We start from the raw sequence: 15,202 nt of genomic DNA, 5'->3' as shown, positions 1-15,202 counted from the left end.
GTTCGAAGTAGTGAACTTTCGTTCTTGTAATAGGAATCCGAAAAATCACACATGGTTTTTCACATTCACTTAGTTGTTACCTGTACATGAATGTATCTACATTTAGAGTTGTTTATGTGAATGTGTACACTCTTACTCCACCTGTTATCATATTCACTGGATGTCTTTTACAGGATTGTTTTCTTTGCTCCAGTCTTTATAGCTTTTCAGCTTGATGGTTTTAAATTCAGACAACATGGGGCTAATACAAGTGTTTTATTACATTTTTCATTCTACTTTTTAGAACTTTCATTATTAACTACTACTGAAAGTGATTTAAGATTAATACTTTTTCACACAGTGGTAAAATATTTTATTTTATACCGTTTTCAATTTTACTCTTCATTCTGCACTTTTTACTGTTATCTTAACTATTGGTTTTAATGTTAGCATGGTTTTTAAATATTTCTGAATACATTTTTAAAAGGGTTTTTTTTTTTTTTAAAGAGTGTTTTCGAACTGATGAGCTATATTTATATTTACACATATACAAATATATTTACTGCACACATTTGTTTTACAAGAAGCCGGATTTTTAAAGCATACAATGGGTTAATTGTTATTTCCTGCTTACCTTGGGGGCGGGCTTGCCTTTTGCTTGGAGGAAGTTGATGTGGTTTGAATTTGTATTTACTGTTTGAAACATTCTTGTTGCAGCTGTCTGCTGAAGTCTCACTAAGGGGGGAGACGAAAAGCGCTTTATGGTTACTGTTTTTTATTGTTTTTATCGTTTGTTTGAAGTAAAGTCTGAAGAATAAACTACTACTCTGTGCATGCCTCAAACCCTCTTGCCTGCATTCCTGTTACCCGTTTCGGTATTCCAAGTTTGAGTGATCTGTATTCCCACAGGCTGAAGACCAAATGAAGTAAACTAATTCAGATACCCTATTAGAATCCTATTAGAATCCTTACCCCAAGAAGCTGTCTTTACTGCTTACGCACAAAGGAAAATTCAGATGGGCAACTCTTCTGAAATTTAGGAATAGGAGAAAGGAAGATTTGTTTAAGATCCTGCATGACCTTTCCCTTATTCCGCAAGGTCTTGAAGAGCTTGGCAGGTGCAGTCTCAAACAGATTCTGATTGTCTAAGGAAGAATCCAATAACTTTGTCTCAATGTCTTACAGACCCTAAAGTAGCCGTTGTATAACAGGCATCAGCAAAATCATAACTGCATTTGATTGCGTAATGAGCTACCCAAGAAGAGCTCAAAAAAGGAAATGGCAGAAGACACTTTAGAATCAGGCATATTAGACAGAACACTCTTATGCATACAAAGCAGAGCCAGCACTTACCTTGACAAATAAGTCTGGTGGTTTATGGCCCTGAAAACTATTGTGGCAGATGTCTAACCTGTTTTCCCATACCTGTCCATAGTCATTCTTGTCCTTGCTAGAAGGTAAAAGTTTGGAAGAGGGCAGTAATTTGGAAGGCAACAGTAACTAGAGCAATCAGTGCAGGGTCAAAAAGGGTTTTTACATAAAAACTTTTGAGCCTCAGGTACTTCATAAAACCGGTTATATTTCTTTGGGGCAGGAAGCTGAAAGTTAGGATTCTGGGAAGCAGAGGAAAGTGTCCAAGAGGGCATCCAAAACTGGTGGGACTGCAGAATTCCGGGGCAGTCAGTCAATCTGCAAGGGATTATAGTACCTCTTCTGGATAACAGAAATTTGGGAACAGTTCCACTTAAATGTTCCATCATGGGAACAACATTGTTCCAAAAGAGAATTCCTTAAATGGGAGAATCAGGGGAAAGGAATCATATTCTTCAGATCCAGAGCAAGACTGGAATGCATCTGAGAGCAGTAGGCCAAAGACCGCTCCCCAGAATCCAACACCACATCCTCTTCAGAGGAAACAGAATCTCAAGGACTTTTAGAAAAAGCAGAAGACAGGGAACAGAGGAGGGAACAGATGGCCCCATGAGGGGGGCTTCAAAAAGACCACGAGTGAAGTTCTGTCATTCTTTGTGTGGGTCCTTAGCCACATGAGACACGTCTTTTTTTTTGTTTTGTTTTTTTTTTTTTTTTAAAGCAATATCAGCCCTGACAAAGACAATGAGACCATGGCAGAGACCAGTTGGCATAATGCTTAAGGTCTTCAACTCCCATGCTCAAGGTTCGATCCTGACATCTGTCCAATGCCCGTTTGGAGTTTGCATGTTCTCCCTGTGTCTCTGTGTGGTTCCTCCCATGTCCGAAAAACATGCAGAGTGTTTCCATCTCAAACTAACCAATGAATGGAGCTGTGGGCAGCAGCACAGACTCTACATGGTGCCCTATAGGGGGAAGAGTTGTACAGACCAACTCTTTGGGCATCTACTGTGGTGCGCAGTATCCTCAAGATAGGAGAATATGGATCACAGACTGTGCATCATGGCAGGGGGAAGATTTGTACAGACCAACTCTTTGGGCATCTACTGTGGTGTGCAGTATCCTCAAGATAAGAGAATATGGATCACAGACTGTGCATCATGGCAGGGCTAGCCACTCGACGGTGTAAAATATGTCTCTAGGTGATTTGGTCATGTTGACTAATGTCACCAAAATGGGAATGGGTAGTTACTGGTGATAAGTGGGATGAGGACCCGGCCTACTTCGACCTACACCAGGAACCCATGCCAACGATGGGAGGTGTATATGTGCCCCTATTGGCCAGTGTGTGCACACCATAAAGCCCTGCAGCCCAGGGGTCAATATGCTACTTACCTGCTGGTGTCTAGTTGCCCAGCCTGAGTTACCTGGGATAGCTCTGTTGAGCGAAAACCAACCAACCTTACAAACATGAACTAAGAATTGCTACGCTTAATGTAAGTTCACTGACAGGATGCAGCTTAGAAGTGGATGACATGATGATACAGAGGAGGCTGGACATCTTATGTATACAAGATGGAAGGGCAGTGCAGCAAAGCCACTTGGCTTGGGATCCAGACTCTACTACTCAGGTGGGGTTCATGGTAGAAATGGTGAAGGAATTGTGGTGAGACAGAGGTTTCAGAAGGCAGTGAGAGATATCATCAGAATTAATGATTGCCATGAGTCTATCAGACTCCAGTGTAATGACAAGGCAGTATTCATAATTTCAACCTATGCCCCACAACAGGGTTGTGATAGTGAGGAAAAGTGCATTCAGACAGCAGTTGCAGGATCTACTAAATAAAGCAGGACAAAATGGATTGGTGTTGATACTGGGTGACATGAATGGACATATCAGGATAGACGGAACAGGATAGGAGTGCCTGGGTCCACATGGGTGGGGCAACACGAATAAAGAAGGAGAAGCCGTTCTAGACTTCTGTCTGGCAAATGACTTAATAGTAGCCAACACATGGCTCAGAAAGAGAGACAGTTACAAGATCACATACAAGAGTAGCCAACATGCAACAAAGGTAGACTTCCTCCTAGTAAGGAAAAGGCACTGGGGTAGAATCCAGGATTGCAAAGTCATCCCCAGTGAAACAGTCAGCACACAGCATAAACCACTAGTTGCCACACACAGCTGCAAGCAGTAGTCAGAGAAGGCTCGAAGGTCAACAGAGACCAGGGCTGAAGACCTGGAAGTTGTCTGGAAAGAAAGTACAGCAGTTCAAAGAAATACTCGGCGCTCTAACACCCCAAGAAGAGGAGGAAATGGGTGGAGCTGAAGAATGGCAGCGCCTAAAAACAGCATGTGTTAGTGGCCAAGCCAGGTATGGAAATGAGGTACATAAGGAAAGCTGGTGGTGGAATACAGAAGTCCAGGAAGTCATCAAAAGAAAGGAGTGCAGGAAGAAGGGGGAGCAGAAAAGACTGACCAGGCTAGGAAGGACTACTGGTTGGCTAACAAAGAAGTTGCAATAGCAACGAATATCGCATCAGAGGCACTGTACCAACTTCTGAAAAGGGACTCAGTAAGGGGCACAAAGAAGCTATATCAGGTTGCAAGGCAAAGAAGCTACATCAGGTTGCAAGGCAAAAACAGAAAGATAAAGAAGACAGTCAGACACCCTTCATAAGGAATGCCAGCAACAACCTGCTCACCAGTCCACATCAAAGGTAGATGGAAGGAGTACTTCCAGCAGGTTCTGAATGAAGAAAACCCCACAGAAACTGTAATGACCCAGAAAGACCCTACAATGAGAGAAGAGGAGGAGAAAAAGTAAAAACAGCACTAAGGAAAATGAAGTCAGGGAAAGCAACAGGCTCAATTGAGGTTACAACAGCTATGATAAAGATGCTGGGTGAGATAGGGACGAAATGGCTCCTGAGGGTACTCATAGCAGTGTGGAGAGAAATGCGTATTCCAGCTGACTGGAGAATAAGCATACTCATGTCAGTGTACAAGAACAAAGAGGACCATCCACAACTATGGGCAGTACAGAGGCATCACGCTCCTATCACATTGCATGAAAGTTCTGGAGAGGGCGATCGATAAACTGATGCAGAGTAGTAGAATGTAAGATGGGAGATGAGCAGTTTGGATTCAGATTAGGATGCAGCACAACTGACCTGATGTTTGCATTGAGACATACTTGAGAAGGAGCTAGAGAGGAGGTGAGAGTCCAACTGGGCATTCCTAGACTTAGAAGAAAGCATACAACAAGGTCCCAAGAAAGCTGATCTGGACAGTACTGCCTTAGTTTGAAGTCTCAGAAACATTGGCAGAATTAGTGCAGGCTATGTACAAGGATCCAATGACTCAAGTAAGAAGAGTATTCGGCCTCACAGAGAGGTTCCCAGTGGGGGTGGGTGCATAGTAGGGTTCAGCTCTGAGCCCACTGCTGTTCATACTGGTGATGGGACTACATTATCAAACAGGTTGGAGGGGACATATGAACAAAGTTACTGTATGCAGACAATGTGGCATTACAGGCAGACTGAGTAAGAACTTCAGCAAAGGACAGGAGAATGGAATGCAAAACTAAAGGCACATGGAATGAAACTATGTACAGATAAGACAGTGGTAAAGGCAGCATATTGGGGAAAATAGAAGAAGCTGAGACTAGAGATAGAAGGGAAGATAGTGGAACAGGTAAACAGCTTCAATTATCTGGGAGGGGTGGTTGAGGAAAATGGAAGTCTGAATGAAGAGGTCAAAGCTAGAATCAGAGGGGCTGCAGCCAACTGGCATAGAGTGTCAGGTACAGTCTATGACAGAAGAATGACAAAGAAGCTGAAAAGTAAGGTGTACAAGACAGTGGTGTGACCAATACCACTGTATGGTACAGAAACCTGGGCAGTAAAGGCAGAGCAGATGAAGCAGCTATAGGTGATGGAAATGAAGTGCCTGAGAACGGTGGTAGGATGCACATTGTGGGACAGATGAAGAAATGAGGACATAAGACCAGAAGCCGAAGTAGCTCCAATTGCAGAAAAGATCGAAGAGAACAGATTACAGTGGTTTGGACATGTCTGCAGAAAAGTAGAAGACAATCTGGTGATGAAGATTTGGGAGAGACAGGAACCACACCAAACACCAACAGCGGAACAAAGCACAACCACAGCAGTCCTCAACAAAACTGCTAGTATGGCAAGTGCAACGGCCAAACTAGTAATGCCAAAATAAAAAAAAAAAAATGAGGCCAGCACTCCAAGTGTAGAACGTAACTTAATTCCAAAAACGTGTAGTTGAAACCAGTTAAACCCAAACCTGTTTCGTCAGTAAACCTGCCTTCCTCAGTGGGAATACACATGCCATAATACCTTGGGGAAATAGACAAAAATATTCTGATTGGTTAATTCACAAATATTCATTTAAACCAAGGCTAAATAACTCCCCTAGCCTAGTTTAATGATGCAACATTTTTCTTTTTTTATTAAGTAGGCTATCCTATCTTATTTGTTCCATCTCCAAAGTTTTGAATATCATAGACAAGATTTAACCAACAGATTTGTATCCAGAGGGTATGATGTTAGGAATGTAGCTATTATTAGTGAATGGGCCTCCAAACAGGATAGATGTAAATTATTTGAATATCAAGATGGGTCAGATGGGGATAGCTCTTCTATTATTGGATTTACAACTACATTTGGTCATAGTACTATGCATTTGAGACAAATTATTGACAAATATTTGGATATATTATGGACAGAAGATAAACTATCAGAAATTCTTACTACAAGATGTATGTTCTCATATCGAAGGGACAAGACACTTGGATCATAGTCATTATAAACACAAATCAAATTCATTGACTTGTCAAACTACACTGACCGGTAATAAAGTAGTAGGATGCTATCCATGTGAACACGGTTCGTTATGTAAACATGTTTTCTAGCAAAAACAGCCTTCAGGTATATGACATCAAATTTTTCAAAAATTGCAGCTCAGATTGGGTTATCTACCTGGCTACTTGCTCTTCTGCTGCACGTACTCTAAGGATCCGTATTTCTGAACATTTAAGTGATATTAGGAACAGAAGACAATCTAATGCTCTACATAAAAACATTCCCTTAAACATTCTTCAGCTGAATTTAAGTTTCTTGTTATTAACAAAATTCAAGGAGATGGAACAAATAAGATAGGATTACATAGCCTACTTAATAAAAAAAGAAAAATGTTGGATCATTAAACTGGGGGAGGTTATTTAGTCCTGGTTTAAATAACTATTTGTGAATTAACCAGAATGTTTTTCTATGCATTTTTTCTCCAAAGTATTATGGTATGTGTATTGTTCCCACTGAGGAAGACAGGTTTACTGCCGAAACTGGTTTGGGTTTAACTGGTTTTGACTACACTGGATGTTGCATTGTTCATTTTTGGAATGGTTACATTCCACACACAAGTCCTGGCCTCATTTTTTATCATCCTCAACACCAGTCAGTCTGAAGTGATGGCCCCCCAGGCTTCAGGTAGTAGCGATAAGCTCTCCCCTTCCTGACTGCAGCAGTTGGGCTGAAGTGATGGCCCTCCAGGCTTCAGGTAGTAGCGATAAGCTCTCCCCTTCCTGACTGCAGCAGTTGGGCTGAAGTGATGGCCCTCCAGGCTTCAGGTAGTAGCGATAAGCTCTCCCCTTCCTGACTGCAGCAGTTGGGCAACCCTTCAGGATTGCTGAAAGAATTTTTCAGAGAAGGGACCATAAAACCCTAGGTTTTGTAGACTTCCTATGCCCATAGGACAATGTCCACTATAAAATTACCCCCTCCTTTGCCACTGGAGGGTTCGTCCAAGAAAGCATCTTTGGTAAAATCCTGTGATTTTCTGAACCACATCATCCTTCCTTCTCATTGACTGATGGAGAAGGTACTTTGCAGAGCAAAGAGCAGATTCTTATGGCAGACAGGGTCTTACCTTACTGCTTGCTTCTGGGGACTGTCTCCTTAACCTTGCGTCCAAACAAAGTGAAACCATCAAAGGGGGCATTAAGGAAGGATGTCTTAAAGCCTTCCGCAAAAAATCACAACTGCATCTAGGCATGGCAGCATACAGCTAGGACGGTACCAGCTGCTCTAGCTATTCCATCAGCTGCACTGGAAAGCAGACCCATGGAAATATTAGAAAGGGAATTTAAGGTAGATAGCTGGGACTCCATTTTTCTAGACATCTGCCAACAAATTACCTGAAAAAGAGAATTGCTGATCACCTAATCAGTTCTCTTTGGAAACCTGTAATATGGGCAAGACAGTGCAGTGCTCCAAGAGAAAGTCACTGAAGCGCACGTCCATTTTCCAAATTTGGACAAAGCCCTAGACTCCTCATTAGGGGGGCTGGAAAGACGTACCCTCTTCGGACGGCTTTTCCTCTGTGGCTGCTGCTATAAAGTTTCCATCTACAGGAGGGGCTTTATTCCAGTGATGTCTACCCTTTGGTGCTGCCAAAATCTTGTCCAGTTTTGTGGAAATTGGTTCTGCTGTATCAGACTCTTTCCAGGCCCATAGCCATCAAATCAATGAGAGTGGCGACAGGGATGGTGGGACAGACATATTAAAATATCAGGTGACCTGGGATTTTTCACAGTACAACACAGGGGATGTGATGCTGTTTCAAAAATCCATGCCAGGGATGATGAAAGTACTATGCTAAACAGAAAGGGTACAACTTGCACAAATCAGCATATTAAAAAAAAAAAAAGGGTTTTAAAAAAGGCATGGGATAGGTTGGAAATCAGCAGGAAAGGGTGCTGCCAGCATCACTTGTGCGGACAAGGCAGATCTTTTGTCTTCCAAAGCAGATCTTTTGTCTTCCATCTTTTGTCTTCCTCTGCTGGTAAGTGTGTACATATTAAATGTGCAAATACACACACAACATAACAAGCCTGTGTATAACTCAACCTTAATGCAGTGGTTACCTGATGACCTGTAACAGCACTACAGACAATGACAGGAAGTCTCCTGGCATACAGTACTATCCCATGAAATCCTACAACTGTCACATTCTGAATCCTCTCCCCCAACACACAAACATGCACACACAACCATTAGGTCTACTCCAGAAAAAAAGGATGTCATTGTCCCACTGTACACATCCCTCATTAGACCCATTACAGAATACAACGCCCCATTTGGTATGTACCTCTCAAGGCATCTGCAACAACTGGAAAGGCCACAGAAATACCGCACTTAACATTTTTTTTTTTTTTGACCATCTAAAAAAAAATCCACCTATACTCTGTCGCATATAGTCTACTCAGAGGTGATCTCTGCTTAACATACAAGGCCATGTCAAACCCAGAGCTGTTGGACATGCTACACAAAGAAATCCCAATCCCTCAGAGCCACACACTCCAGGGATCCAAACCATGTCATCACAATGAACAAAACAAGCTGGAGGATAGATTTCTGACCCAGAGCCTCCCAGACTCTGGAATAGACTGCCCATACATGTCAAGCAGAGCGCCTCTTTGTCCCTCTTCAAAGGGAACCTTGATGATTGGAGATAGGAAATTCAACCCGGGAATCACGTCAGTCATCCTGCTAGACAAAGGTCCAGGGAAATAAATATTGTGGGAAGAAATAGCCAAGGAATTGTTATGGCTAGGCTTGTACAAGCCCTAGGGCTGATAGCCTAGTACCAACCCATGAACCTAGTACCAACCCATGAACCTATAATCAGTGAGTCACCCTGACCAAAACAAGATAAAAGAAAAAAAGTTATCCCATGACGAATATTATTAGGTTGGATGCAATCTCTGCAGCATCCTATCCAGCAAGGAGCACTACCATAAAAAAAAACTATGGGCTGTATCACAGGATCCAAGTTTAGTTTCTTTTTGTGCCTCATGCTCTATAATTTATTTTGTTCCATTCCTCTCGAATAGATCTTCCTTCGCTGTGTTACTTTTCCCAAAATGCTGCTGCACCACCAATCAGTTCAAGTCAACTCAATGGAGACTAAACCTAGACTCTAGTGCAGTAATCCTGAATCAGCCAGATGTGGCTAGAAACACAGCAACCTCCAATTACTTACATATTTCACATCTTCCAAACTACTTATCATCCTGCTAGCATAATATTCAATCTCCTCACCCTAAAAGGATTTAAAGGTCCTCAAAAGCAGTCGTTTATGCACCATTTTCACCCACATCCAAAAAGCACCTATTATATCCCCACAGGTCTATGGTTATAGCCTACATCAATGCAGAACACATGTATAATGACTTTTTGTGGTCTGAATATTCTTAAAAAACAATCCATACCTGGTTACCTGACAGTGGAGACACAAAGTGATGGCTATGCAGGTTGCGCCCCGTATTCACATGTGTCAGTCGAACAGATTGTCCACATTTGACTGGTGCTCCCCTCACACATCCATTATCCACCTTCCCTCGAATTTTCCAATAACTGTTGGCATCATCAGGTGCTTCAACACCAGTGACTGACTGCTGTCCGCTTCCTGCATAAACATAATTTTGTTACAATATTGTCATATACCGCTAGACAGAGATTATACCACCATTACTCACATAATATATCACACTTGTACGACAGCAGAAAGACAAAAGATTACATAATGTGTCCTTTCAGTACATTTAACATCCTACCTCTCTCTCTTCCACCCTTACCTTACATCTTCCCATTATCCACCTGTCCCATACTCTCTTGAGCACCTAGCTGGAGCTCTCCTCCACAAACTATTCCGGTGGTCCATCCCATTGGTCTGCAACTCTAAGTGAAATATTCTTGCATATCCAAGGGGTACTTGGTATGTGCAAACTACCACTGTCTTCTCCTCCATTCTCTGTTCTCCTTTAGGATGGCCCCTTCACATCTTCCTGATATGATCTTGTGCTCTCATACCACAGCCTCTTGATGTCTTCTGGTTTCTAGTGAGACCAGCTGCAGAATCTAGTCTGCATTCCACCCAACTTTCGGGTGACTTTTCTCTGGACTCAGTGCACCCCCATTTTTACTTTTATGGGTTCTAGAACTGTACAAAGCACTTGAGGTGTGACCATGACCTGAAAGAGTATCAGCATTAACTCTCCACTTCTGGACTCCATCCCCCCCAAGAGGATACACCCAAACATTCAGTTAGTTGCCATCACTGCCCCTTCACTCTGTTCCTCATAGTCACTCCAAGTGGTATCAGCAACCTCAGAATTTTTCCTACACTTTTGTCAAGAACTGCTGCTGTGACTCAAAAATGAAGCACACATTCCAGTCCACATGACCGGCCTTTGCAACCCTCTCTCTAGGCTCTCCCTAGCAGTCTACTGCTGCATGCATATTTGTGCCATCAGTAAGAGACTGCTTCAATTTTCTATTCCCTCAGATACATCTGAAACACACAGAGATAGAGAGACATCTGAAACACACAGAGATAGAGAGACATCTGAAACACACAGAGATAGAGAGACATCTGAAACACACAGAGATAGAGAGACATCTGAAACACACAGAGATAGAGAGACATCTGAAACACACAGAGAGACATCTGAAACACACAGAGAGACATCTGAAACACACAGAAAGACATCTGAAACACACAGAAAGACATCTGAAACACACAGAGAAACATCTGAAACACACAGAGAAACATCTGAAACACACAGAAAGACAGAGATACATCTGAAACACACAGAGAGACAGAGAGAAAAGAGCTGGACCCAGGACAGACATGCACACAGAGACACAGACACGCACACAGACAGATGTACGCACACACACGATGTATGCACACACAGACACAAGATGTACGCACACACATACAAACAGAAAACAGCTGGACCCAGGACAGACACAGACACGCATGCACAGACACGCACACACACAGACAAGAGCTGGACCCAGGACAGACAAGACAGACACACACACACACAGAAAAGAGCTGGACCCAGGACAGACATTTGTGGTACTCTAATAAACTTTCCTTATTCTTAATATTGTCCTTCTCACAACAACCATACATCCATCTAGTTCCTCAGACCTAGCTCTACTTCCCAAACCCACCAGTTACCCAGATAGTCACCTGTGCAGCAGAGAGTCAAAGGACTCCATGAATTCCAGGTAGTCCAACTCTCTCCTGTAAGTTCAAATGTATGGAGGTCAAAAAACTGATCAGGCTTGATCTCATGCATTTCAGGATGAAAGCGGTCTTCTCTTACTGCTTGTGCAAATAAAATAGTGAAAGTTTTTGTTCACACAAAGTCAAAATATCATTCAAGTTGTTGTTCACTTGGTATATGTGATGTAAACAAACAAGAATACTGTAATAACACACGTAAGACCCCAGTGGACTAATGGATAAGGCATTGGCTTCCTAAACCAGGGATTGTGGGTTTGTAGTCCTAAACCAGGGATTGTGGGTTTGTAGCCTATCTGGGGTAACAATCTTGGGCACAAAGTGGTGCAGCGGTTAAGCATAGTCATCTCACAACAAGAGGTTCTCCAGTTCAATTCTCAGCTGGGGTGCCTTCTATGCAGAGTCTGCCTGCCCTCCTTGCGTTCACGTGGGTTTCCTCTGGGTGCTCTGGTTTCCTCCCACATTCTAAAGACACGCATTTGCAACATTTCGCCCTGGACCTCTGTTGAAAACAGCCAGACTTTCCTGGTAAATAAATAAGCAAAAAGTAAGTGAGTTAAGGGCTCTAGGAAAGCCATCAGTAGCATATTACTGAGAATGTTAACTCCTTGTCCCCTCCTCACCCACCATCTCTCCTGCCTGCTACCATCTTAGTTAACTCCTCTGACAAATCATGAAAAAGCACCACAATATATCCCCACCTCTTGACCATGGTGCCCACTTTGTTAGACTGAAACAAGGAGATAGCTGAATAAAGCCCTAAAACCAGTTTCAGAGAAATCTGGTATTTCCTTCTTTCCTTGCCCCTGCTGGCTGTCTCTCAGTCGCCAAAACCCTTTTCTGTCTCTCCAAGTTGGCTCTCGTATAGGACAAGGGGTACTCGTGGGGTGAAGCTATCTCTAACACTTCAATCACCCCTGCCCTCGTCGGGGTTTGTGCTTGCTGCCTCCCTCCCTAAGCTACACCATCAACCCTCCTGCCATTTTCTACACAGAGTTGGGGTGTTGTGTAGCTGTCACCATCTGTCTCTATTCAATGTGCCTCTCCTACCTTCAACTCTTATGCCTGACTGTCTCAGGTCTTCCCTCTCACAATCCATCTCTTTGATGGATATCCTAATTTCCTCTCGCCTTCTTCTGTCTTTCCAAAGTTTTCTTCACCAAACATTGCCTTCTGCTTTCCTACACATGTGAAAAATTACCGTATTCTGTTCTGTGACCTTTTCTGCAACTGAACTTTCATTGGCTTCCATTCTTATGTCTTCATTTCCTAGTCTCTCCCACAGTGTGCATCCTACCACCCATCTCAGGCACTTCATCTCTAGCACCTCTAGCTTCCTCAATTGCTCTGCCTTTACTGCCCAGGTTTTTGTTCCACGATCACACAACTGCTTTATGCACCTTACTTTTCAGCTTCTTTGGCATTACTCTGTCACACACGAACCGACTCTTTGTACTATTTGGCTGCAGCCCCTCCGTGTCTAACAACTGTTAACCTTTTCCACCATTTTCCCTTCCATTTGTAGCCATTACAACTGTTATCTATACTCAGTTTTATCCCATGTGCCTTCAGTCTTGCATTCCATTCCCCTACCCTTTGCTGAAATTCTTGCTCAAAGTCCATCTGTAATGTCACATCACCTGCATACCTCCCTAGGATACACCTGATCCCCTTTGTCATCTCTCCTGTTCTCTTTCTACAAGTCCTCTTGGCTAGTATGTCTTGTGCACTCTGCCCCTTCTAACCGGCCATATGTCCTTCTTTGCACACCTCTGCGAACACCTGCATCTACAAATTATAACACAAGTCTACTCAGTACTATCATACACCCCATATTCAAGCGTAATACTCTATGTACCTTAGCACAGATGAATAGACTAAAAAGTGTATAGGACAGCTTTTAAGGCAATACCTACATGAATGTTATGCAGTATGGGGTGGGTTCAAGCAAATCAATTCATTCTGCACAAGTTACCAGATAATTGGCAAACTAACCTACAAAATTTTACATGGTAAAATGCTGATAGCAAAACTCCAAAATACACTAGTAGACATCTGTAATGTTACAAGATTGCACTTAAAGCAATTGGAAGGGAACTATTTATTACTCAGTACCTGAATTTTGTAACAAGCTTCTTTTAGCAGTCAGACACATTAGTAATTCTTAAACAGTGATAAAAACTCAAACACAGCTTTAAATCACTGTATATAGAAATAACTTTTGTAAAACAGAAGGTAAGCGCTTTCACAGAATAACCTCTGCTTCATCAGATCATTACAGAACACAAAAATCTAAGTGGGTGCTATTTAAAATAAACACTCAACCAATCACAGAAAGTTCAGCAAACATGTGATAATAAAAAAACTCCCAATCAATAACAGCCTACGATTTCTTGAAGACATAGCAATAAAACAATATTACCATCATAAAATATAAAGATTTGTTAAGCTTGTTCCAAACACAGTAATAAATCATAAAACACATTGAGCAGCCTGGACTATCCTGGTAAACAAATGTAAAATAAATAAAATACATGTTGCTTCAAACCTGACCATAAACAGATAAATGCATTAATTGTAGAAGCAGAAAGAGCATCAGGAACTTACTTGAATGCACAGGTGTAACAAAAATGACAAACCTAAGAAATGTCATGCATAAACTCTGCACACTCCCCAAAAGCAACATTACAAACATTTAAACCTATTAAACCTAGATATGCAGTTCTATACATGTAGCAACTGAGAAAAAAAACAATATTCTAATGGAAAACTAAGATAAAAACAAAAGCTGTATAAAAGTTCTTGTGCAACAAATAAAGAGAGAACACTACACACCAGTTTAAACAAGGAACAAAACAGAAAAAAAAAAGATGTATCAAGACCCGTCAGTGTCGCAATGGTCTTTTCTTTAAAACAGGTTTAAGGGAGACCCACTCATTTAAATCTGGCTCAACATATGCTTTCAACAGTAAACTCCATCTCTGTTCACATACTTCAGTTCTGTTATCAAATTCCCTAGGATTGCAACTCTAAAACAAAAAAACTTAAAAGTAATGGCTAGTTCCTTTCAACATAATGTGTTTGGCTAAAGCACTAGTGTTTTCACATCTGCCTATATCATTCAAGTGTTCCAAAATCCCATCCTTAAACAACCTATTGGTCTTCCCAATATAGAAGGCAATGCATGTGCAATAGGTAGAAAAATATACAAGGTCCTTGCTTTTACAATCAGCACAAAAGTCTGAATTGAAGGTGACATCAGAAATATGTGTAAACAAGGTACATGTAAAGATGTAATCACAAGCCTTACAGTTATAGCATCTAAAGGTCCCATTCCTTTCTGATAGCACAGAGGTGTTCCTATAACAGAATTGTCTTTTTAGAGACCAATTATTTCTAAATTAGAACTTCAGTTCAGAGTCAATGACCCGTCTAACTTCAGGATCGTCTAGTAAAATAGGCCAATTCTTACGCAACAAACTAGACCAACATCACTGGAGTATGTGAACGTAGTTCTACACTTTCACAGCATTGTGTCACCAATATAATTATCACGTCTATGTTCAGCTCCCCTTGAAAAATAAGGTTTACCTTTAGTGCTTCCTAGTGATTACTAGAGAATCTTTGAAGTTCTTAGATATCTCTGTATGCAGACAAGATCTACATATTTCAACATGTATATACAGGAAAAACTGTAAAAAGAACACCGAGAAGTAGTATGCATCC

The 15,202-nt window shown here is 41.7% G+C and overlaps 1 protein-coding gene across 1 annotated transcript in view; it reads right to left on the bottom strand.

The window, feature by feature from the left end:
- The window catches only part of LOC122800342, a 72,805-nt gene that overhangs the window by 26,162 nt on the left and 31,441 nt on the right, over positions 1-15,202 (bottom strand). The window contains exon 3 of the mRNA XM_044069791.1: positions 9,651-9,847. Coding sequence (XP_043925726.1) covers positions 9,651-9,847 — 197 coding nt within the window. The remainder of the gene's footprint in view (positions 1-9,650; positions 9,848-15,202) is intronic.

Source organism: Protopterus annectens, chromosome 4.part0, assembly GCF_019279795.1.
Source record: "Protopterus annectens isolate FY-2018-M chromosome 4.part0, PAN1.0, whole genome shotgun sequence".
NCBI classification, from domain to species: Eukaryota; Metazoa; Chordata; order Ceratodontiformes; family Protopteridae; genus Protopterus; species Protopterus annectens.
The sequence above is the reverse complement of the archived record's forward strand: the minus strand, read 5'-3'. Positions and strand labels throughout refer to the sequence as shown.